The sequence below is a fragment of the Eleutherodactylus coqui genome, chromosome 2, assembly GCF_035609145.1.
Source record: "Eleutherodactylus coqui strain aEleCoq1 chromosome 2, aEleCoq1.hap1, whole genome shotgun sequence".
Taxonomy (NCBI): Eukaryota; Metazoa; Chordata; class Amphibia; order Anura; family Eleutherodactylidae; genus Eleutherodactylus; species Eleutherodactylus coqui.
Genome location: NC_089838.1, coordinates 201,430,430 through 201,439,744, shown reverse-complemented (window position 1 = coordinate 201,439,744; position 9,315 = coordinate 201,430,430). Strand labels below are relative to the sequence as shown.

General features: G+C 46.9%; 1 protein-coding gene across 1 annotated transcript; it reads left to right on the top strand.

The window, feature by feature from the left end:
• The first annotated feature begins 2,318 nt into the window (after positions 1-2,318).
• On the top strand, positions 2,319-4,504 carry SCO2 (synthesis of cytochrome C oxidase 2). Its single transcript, XM_066592215.1, has 2 exons — positions 2,319-2,435; positions 3,426-4,504. Exon 2 carries the CDS (start codon positions 3,427-3,429, stop codon positions 4,252-4,254), a length of 828 nt encoding a protein of 275 aa, XP_066448312.1. The 5' UTR covers positions 2,319-2,435; position 3,426; the 3' UTR covers positions 4,255-4,504.
• The last annotated feature ends 4,811 nt before the right edge of the window (positions 4,505-9,315 follow it).

The following is a 9,315-nucleotide window of genomic DNA, read 5'->3' as shown; positions in this document are numbered from 1 at the left end:
GCACAGAGGATCCATGGCATTGAAAAAGTGTAAATTCACTTTTTCGCTCACACTCATGACTACAAATTGTGTATTCTGTGAACAGAGGAAAAATTGCAGCATGCTCTATTTTGCTTTAAATTCCGTGTGGACGGCCTCCATTGAAGTTAACCCCCTAAGGACCAGGCTGTCTTGTACCTTAGGCCTCCTTCCCACGAGCGTGACGGGCTCCGCCGCGTAATATTCCGCAGTGAAGCCCGTCACGGCGCCCCCCAGAGACCCCATACTTACCAGCGGAAGATCGCGTGAAGACGCTTCCCCGCCCACCGCCGTCGCGTCATGTGACACGCCCACCGCGTCACGTGACGCGCCGGCCGCGTCATATGACGCGCGGCGGTAGGCGGGGAAGCGTTTTTTCACGCTATCTTCCGCTGGTTGCAGCGGGAGATAGCGTGAACGGACGGCTTCCATTGACTGCAATGGAAGCCGTCAGCGCGTACAGCCCGTCCTCACCCGCAGCAAATAGAGCATGCTGCGGGTGAGGACGGGAGAAATCGCGGTGCGTAATTCCGCGGTGGAATTACGCATCGTGAGCATTGTGCTATTAGGTTCAATAGAACCTAATAGCATGGTGCAACGCAGCGGATTTTTGCCGCGGATTTACGCGGCGTAAATCCGTTCGTGGGAAGGAGGCCTAAAGGGCCAGACACTTTTTACGGATTTTACTCATGTTGTGGTTTTATTGCCCTATTTTTTTTCCTTTAGCTACCAAAATTATTTTTGCTGCGTTCTTTTTTCTATGACATATAGGGCGATTTTTAAAAATATTTTTTTCTGTTTTTTTCTGCAATGTTTTTGTTTGATTAGGGGTAAAAAGCTAAAAAAAAAAGATTTTTTTTACATTCCTTTTTTTTTACACTAGTATATTTACGCTAAAATAAAGAATGGCTTCCTCATTTTGCTTCGGACGTTTTGATATATAATATGTATGGTTTTGGATTACAGGGCGCATACGGTGACGGTTTTGGTTGGCTTCGGCTTTGGGTTATTTTCTTTTGTTATGTATATAATGTTGTTTTATTTAATGTAATTATATTTTTTACTATCACCCTGATGACGTCATATAAGACCTCTGGGGGACATTAACGTTTTTTTTAATTTTTGGTTGACATTTTTCCCACTGTAGCTTGGGCAGCCATAGGAGCCCCAGTTACAGGGCAAAACATCCCCTGTACCGACACTAGTCACTGGCAAAGCTGGGCAGCTCTGCTATGGTAGGGAATCCAGGAGGTCACATGAAACCCCCCGCTCCCACAGTGGAAGAAACACTTCCACTTTCACTTTTTAATACACAGTGATGAGCGCAGTGTACTTGAGTAGGAGAAGACAGAAAGGGTTAAAAACCCCTCCTGCCTTCTCCTCTGGGTTATCAGCTGTTATTAACAGCTGACAACCCTCCTTCCTCTGATTGTTTGCAGAAGCAGGAGGCTTTAATCCCTGCCATAATGTTACATATGGCTGGGCTTAAAGCTCGGGACCAGGCGCCGTATATTTACAGTGCCTGGTGCTAAATGGGTTAATGGAAACTGTCCGATCCGTGGCCCATACACAATTAACATTGCGGATGGGCTGCAGGTAACCATGTCCTTGTTAAGAAATACAAACATTAAACAAAAAAACTATACTGTGCATGACCGACAGCGAGCCGCCACGGTCATCCGTATCGCAGTAAACTCAGTTACGCAGGGTCACCCGCCGGGCTCACAGCCGAAATCCACTGCGGGTCTCCCGCATGCACTCTTTTCCTATTCCCGTGTGCTTGCTCTCCTACACAGGTCAACGGCAAACTGGGCTCTGAAAGGTCAGATTTTCGTGCCGCACCAACTTCAGAGGGGAACAGCGCTGGATCACACATAAAATCCAGCTGCGCCAATGGTAGAACAAGACATGTAAAATGTCCCCATTATTATAAATTTCTGGCACAGTACATTCTGCTGACGTGTGGGTGGTGTCAACATCAGCCATGGGTGTAACCAGCACCCCTCCCGGCTGTCACCTCGTGACGACCTGTGCGGACGTGACAGCTCACTACCGCCACATCTGCCCTGCGCGGCTGTTTCTCCCACGTCATTACAAACAGACACCCGGTTACTACAGCAACACAGCTGGCCCCGCCCAGCACATGTGACTGATCACATGATCGTGACATCACACAGGTCCTTAAGCTCACAGGATCTATTATGACTCGTCTGTGCTGCAACCAATCAGGTTGCTGGAATGATGAATCAGCCAACCCAAACAACCAATCAGGTTGTGAATCGAGCAGAAGTGTTGTGGAATATAGATATACGCACCCAGGAAACTCTTCTTTCACGGAAGAGTCTGGTCACGTGTGCGTGACGTCATCACGGGTCCTTTAGCCCACTAGGATTTAGCCTCTACCTTGGGAACACGAGGTTGGTACCTGATCGCTGAGCTGTTACCTATGCTGGGGGTCTGGTCAGCAGAAGAGGGGTGTGGTTCTGTGACCCCCCTCACCTAGGTAACATCAGCACACCTAGCACTGGGGATTATATGCTGGGTGCAAACTGGAAGATTTCTCAACTCTTAATGGAGAAGACATTGAAAAATGGGGCATTTGGTGTGAAAACATTCATAAAGCTCCTGTCTGCGCAGAACTGAGCCAATTCATCAATTAAGGCCTCATGCACATGGGCAGATTTTTGCAGCAGAATGTGGAGCGGGTGTCTGCCTCTGGATTCTGCAGCAATAGCTTTCCATAGCATGCTGTTTTAAAACAATTCTTCATGTATATGAGCGGAAACCAAATGCGGTTTCCGCTCACGGATAAAAATAGCAGCATGCTCCATTTCGGTGTGTTTCCCGCACGGACAGCTTCCATTGAAGTCAATAGAAGCCGTCTGACCCGTGGCCCATCCGCCATTTACATAGCAGACAGGCTGCGGGAAAAGCTGGGATTTAAAAACAAACAACCTGTACTGCGCATGTCTGACGGTGAGCCATGTGCGTGACAAATCCCTATACACTTTCTTGGCGGACGTGCATGCGTAATACGTGCCAAGATAGTACAGGACACATCATTTGTTTTGTGCCCCAGTGCGCTACTGTATGTATGCAAGGCATCGTTAAAGGTAATGTAAAGTTACCACGTATTGCATGCGTAAAACCTGCTCGTGTGGAGAGAGCCCTAACAGCACAATTGCGGCTCTTCTCTCTCTCCCCCCCACCCCCACATTCTCCCCCCATATACAGCTGATTTCTACGTCAGGTCCTTCTCAAACTCTCTGCTGGCCTCACTGGACCTCCTAATTTGGTCCCTCTCCATCAGTGACGTGGTGGACCCCAGCCAGGGGTCCTGAGGATAGCCCATCAGTAGGAAAACCCTTCAGATATTTAGTATAACCCTGATATCTTCTTGTCTCTAGGATGTTGCGGCATATACAGCGTGTCTGTAAATCCTCTCCATGTCCCTTCCCAAATCATGGGCTCATACCTCCAATCAGTACAACCCCAAAGGACTACGCAAATAAGGTAAAATGGTTGGTTGCTGCAAGAGAAATATCCACATCCCCTCCATTACAGAAATCCCAACAACCGGGATCCTCCCAGGCCCCAATACCATTACGAACAAGGCTGCTTGTTGGCGCCATTATTGGTGGAGCTGCGGTGGGAATCTGGCAATACCTGCGGTGGGAGAAGCAGGAGACTAAGAAGCTGGAGCGCATGCAGGAGCTTCGCACCATAGCAGTTGGTCAGGGAGACTTCAGTCTTACGGATCATACAGGCCAGCCTTGCTCTAAAAAAGACTTAAGAGGTAATTGGGTGTTGATGTACTTTGGTTTTACCCATTGTCCTGATATCTGTCCAGATGAACTGCAGAAGTTGAGTTCTTCAGTGTCCCTGTTGGACAAGGACCCCGCTTTGCCCCCTGTGCTGCCGGTCTTTATTTCAGTGGATCCAGAGCGGGATAATGTTGCAGCACTAGCAAAGTATGTTAGCGAGTTCCATCCACGTCTCAAGGGGCTGACCGGCACGGATGAGCAGACCAAGGCCGTAGCCAAAGGCTATCGTGTGTACTACAGTGCCGGACCTGCGGATGAGGACAACGATTACATTATTGATCACACTATCCTCATATATTTGCTGAATCCTGATGGACTCTTCACAGATTATTACGACCGCAGTAAGAATGATCAGGAGATAGCTGAGAGTGTAAAACGACATATGAAGAACTACAAGTCAATATTCAGCTAACTCTGTGTTTGGCAAGTTCTTGTGCCGAACTGTAAACCTTTCTAATGTTCTATTCACATCGGCCCAAAGCCTGAGGGGATTTTTGGTTTTGGTCTATCTATACCCATAAACTACTCAGACATTTAATACTGCTATTTTCTTTTTCAGTTGAAATTAACTACACTTTTTACATACCTTGATGGTCCCAATTTCATAAATTATGCTGTTTGTGGCTAAAAGATGGCAATAAAATGACAGGTTGAAGATGTTTGTCAGTGTATTTATCATGTATGTATAATGCCCCATGTGCACAACCTTATATGGCAATACAGCCACCATGTATAAGAAAAAAGCAAAGGAAAAAAATGGGAATACCATGTCAGACTTATTTTTCTTAGGGTGGTTTCACACGGGCAAGAAAATCGCACGATTGTCACCTGATCCGATAGTCAGTAAAAAAAAGCAGATTATGGAACCAATATTTTACTAATGTTTCTTTCCCACCTGCGATATTTTCACTGATGCGGTGTTGAGAAGATAAAAAATCGTGGCATGCTCTATCTTTCTGCAATGTGCAACATTTTGTTTTTCATCTCCCTTGTATTCCTGTGGAGGTTTCTTTTTATTGCATTGCAATGCAACAAACGCGCATTGCGATGGGATTAAAAAGTCCCATTAACTTTTGTGATTAAAGGGGTTGTCTCGCGGCAGCAAGTGGGGTTAAGCACTTCTGTATGGCCATATTAATGCACTTTATAATATACCTCGTGCATTAAATATGAGCCATACAGAAGTTATTCACTTACCTGTTCCGTTGCTAGCGTCCCCGTATCCATGGCTCCGTCTAACTTCAGCGTCTAATCGCCCGATTAGACGCGCTTGCGCAGAAGGGTCTTCTGCCTTCGGGTCTGTTCGGCAGCAGTGGCGTTTTGGCTCCGCCCCCTTCTACGCGTCATCACGTAGCTCCACCCCGTCATGTGTGCCGATTCCAGCCAATCAAGAGGCAGCTTACCCGCTCCCGGCATCTTCTCTCTGCGCTGTGTGCCGGCTGCCGCCCAGCCGGCGCACGCGCGAAGAGGAGCTGGCCCATCACTACGAGACCCGCACAGAAATAGGACATGCCGTGATTTGTTTTACACGTGCGATTTCACGCAGACTAATTGTAGCTGTCTGCCTAGGATTGCGTTTTCTAGTGCAATCCTATCGCAGCGGCCAATTCCCGCAGAATTTCCGCCCGTGTGCAGGGGGCCTAAATGCTGTTCAGTGGTACTTTGTTGAATGACTTTGGAGCCCTAATCCTGCAACTGAGCGTGCATTTTTTAACACTTCCCATCGACTCATATGTTGTGCTGCTGACACATTTTACTTTTAGATGCACAGTCTTGTCACCTGAGGCCCTCTCCGATGCTACATGTGGGAAGTGGACCTTTTTCCACTTGTTGACCATTAAGGTGCATTTAGACACAAAGATGATCGTTCAAAAGATGATGGCTTTTGAGCAATCGTTGTACATAAACTACTACTTGGTACTAAGGCCTATTAGTACCAATTAGTAGTGAGTGTTCTCTGAATACATTCCCTTTGTTTTGCCACGGGGCTGACAGCTGAGACAATGTAATCAGCGCTCGCCAGGCAGAGCACAGTGTGTGGTCCATCTTATCAGCTGTTCTGCCGAATGATGGATTTCATACCAAACTGAAATCCATCATTCAGCAGAAAAGTGAAAGATGGACACATTTACACCCAACGATTATCGCTCAAAAGATGGCTTTTGAGCGAAAATCTTTGTGTCTAAATAGGCCTTTAGACACTACAGATAGTCCCCGTCTTGCGAACGTTCAATTTACGAACTTCACAAGATGCGAACAATCTGTCCTGCACAGTATGATGTAATGCTATGGCATTACGTCATACTGTGCAGGGACCAGACAGGCTTCTATCAAGCCTGATAGAAGCCTGTCCGGTCAGATCGCGGGACACTATGGTTGCTAGGCAGCCGGGGGCCTTCTGAAAGGCCCCAGAGCTGTCTATGCAGAGCGCCTATAAAGCCGTGCGCTTGATGGGCACTCTGCATAGGCAGCCCTGGGGCATTTTAAAAGGCCCCAGGCTGCCTAGCAACCGCAGTGTCCCGGCGATCTTATCATGGGACGCTGTACGGGCCCCCTGAATGCTGGGTGCCGGCTGTTTCTTACAGCGGGCACCCGGCGGCAGCAGTTCCGATGAGCCGCGCCACTTGTCCGAACTGTTAACACTTTAAATACCCCTCTGACAGCGGCCCGACGTATGTGGAGGGATTCACTCGTGATCCCGCTCCATACAAACATTTGTTCGGACTTGCGAACAGGTTCCTGGAACGGAACCTGTTCGCAAGTAGGGGAGCATCTGTATTCTACAACGTAATCAAAGTGATTTCACCCACTTAACAGAGTTTGAAAAGGGATGCATTATTGCAATGTGAGAAGCTGGACGGTCATTTCGAAGAACTACCGTCACCTGCGCCATTCTGACCAGATGGTTAGGAGGTGTTGGGACCAGTGGATGCATGAGGGCATGCACACAAGGTGACTGGGCCCAGGATACCCTCGAATCACCTAGAAACAATTGTTTGAGAAGCACAAGCAGCTCCAACTGTTTTGTTGTCTGCCGTCCAGAGACAGGTGGCACCTCCTGTGTCTGTTGGAACCATTTCCAGGTGCTTAGGTGAAGGACATTTGGTCTCACGGCGCCCTTTACGTGTACTGCCTTCAACACCCACTGTCGCCTCTGTTTGTAGTGATGTTGTAAGCAACAAAATTGAACTGCTACGGAGTGGAACCAGGTTGTCTTCAGTGATGAATCCAGGTTTAGTTTGGCCACTCACGAGGGCTGTGATTGTGTCTGGAGACCTAGAGGTGAGCGCCTCCATCCTGCCTTTGTTGTGGAGCAGCACACTGCCTCCTGCTGGTGTGATGGTCTGGGGGAGCCATCACATATGACAGTCGGTCACCCCTAGTAGTGGTATGTTCAGGACATCCTGCAGCCACACGTGTTCCTCTCATGGTGGCTTCCACAAGACATTTTCCAGCAGGATAATGTTCGTCCGCACACAGCAAGGGGGTAACAGGACCCTCCACAACATTGTACAAAAAAAGAATAAAATAGGTCAGCACTACCCAATGGAAATATATCCCAATAGAAATGTATAGGTGCACGTTAAACTGTGGCTGCAACATACAGTAGAAGCAGAAACCAAAAATGGCAAAGGCATGCTTAATAAATTTACTATCAGAGGTATACATACCTATAAACGATACTCTGACCACATTAAATAATGCAAGGTTCTTGGGCCAATGTAATTTGATCAAATTATATACCATCTACCAACGTCCAGGTGACCAAGCTCTCAGATGGGTCCTAAACTGTTATTTGAGCGATCATTGGCCCGTGTATACCAGCCGTTAAGGGTGAGGGCCCTGGCCACAAGAGCTTACAGTCTGAGGGAACAGAGGGCACAAACTATCGTTCTGTACAATGGTCAGGCCATCCTATATAAATTAGGTGGTATGCATAAAGCTATATGAGCCGATCACAGCCAATATCTCTCTATGTGTATGATGCCATACTGTGATCAAGTTTAGAAACAGGATAAATGGGGAAGAGCTAGATTCAGGATTCCGATAGATCTCCCTAAAGAGATGCTTCTGTTGGTTACACCATTTGTCATCATGGGACATGTTTAGTTGTCGATGTTGAGGATGAAATTGATTATCTGAGCTGCTCCACAGTTCTCTGTGCAAAGTCTTAAGGCTTTTTTACACGGGCCAACAGTCATTTGGATGATTGCACAAGCGCTGATGTCACCTCTCAGGTAGTCGGCACTCATGTGGAGCATTCCAATACAAAGAATTGCCGGCCACTTACTGCCTTCTCGCTTCCCATGTAAAGCGCTGTGCGGGGAGCTTTTAAGTAGGAAGAGCTGCCAGCAAGCGCTGACAAAGTTTTTTAAAGCTGACCTGTTTAAACAACCGCAAACAAGAAGTGAGCGATTTTTTTTCCCCTTCACACTAAACGATTAGTGCTCACTTTCTTTGTTTAAGCTAATTTTGAGCAATAATCGTGTGTAAATGGACCTTAACCCTTTCCAATCCACTGTCTGATGTCTAAAGACATTCTGATTGAAGGCTGTACAGCACCGATGTCGGAAGACGTCCAGCAGGGTATTCTTATTGTAGCTTACTGGCCGCTCTGTTGTCGGGGGCCTCTCCAGCATGTTACATACTGCAGTACTGGCTCTAGCCAGCAGATGGCACCATTGTATAATGGCAGAAAGAGAAAGCCCCCTAGGAAACCCTGAATTCAAAATTGGATTGCAAAGGGTTAAGAGACTGTTTGCTTAGACTACAGAGGAATTTAAGGTACTTTTACACGTAACAACTATTGTGGAAATGAGCGATAATAGTTTTGGGTAGATGCAGCCACTTATTAAACAATGAACAATAAATCACTTGCTTTTTGTCCATTTGCTGCAGATATAAAAATAATCATTGGTTCATTCACTTAGGGTGTGACACCCAGTGAAAGGAGTTAATGGCCTTTCATTGCTCTGCGGACACTGTATCAATATGCACGAGAAACAGATCGCAGCATGCTCTATTTCTCTGCGTATGATGCGGTGTGAGCCTCTATACATTGTATAGGCAGCGTCTGAAACACTGTCTACATGCAATACATTGCGTATAGGTTGGGTTTTTCCATACGCAACCCTGCTCTGAAACACAGTGGGGAATTAAAAATAAATTTAAACAGTCACACTGCATGATACACAGACATGTGCCGTGCATTTGCCAGCATATGCGCTCTCTGCTGGCAGACCCACTATTACAAACATTGGTTTACAGATATATTTGTGGACCTGAGGCCTAGTACAGCATTCACCGAAGAAAAGGGTTACCAAGATGGTGAGCAGTATGCAAATCATGTCCTATGAGGAACGATTAAAGGCTGAGAGGAGACTTAATATCGGTCTACAAATATCGGAAGGGCTGTCACAGTGCAGAGGGATCAGCCCTATTCTCATTTGTACAAGGAAAGACTAGAAGCGAT

Excerpts from the sequence above, each read along its gene's own strand:
- SCO2 (XM_066592215.1), top strand. The coding sequence starts at position 3,427 with ATGTTGCGGCATATACAGCGTGTCTGTAAATCCTCTCCATGTCCCTTC.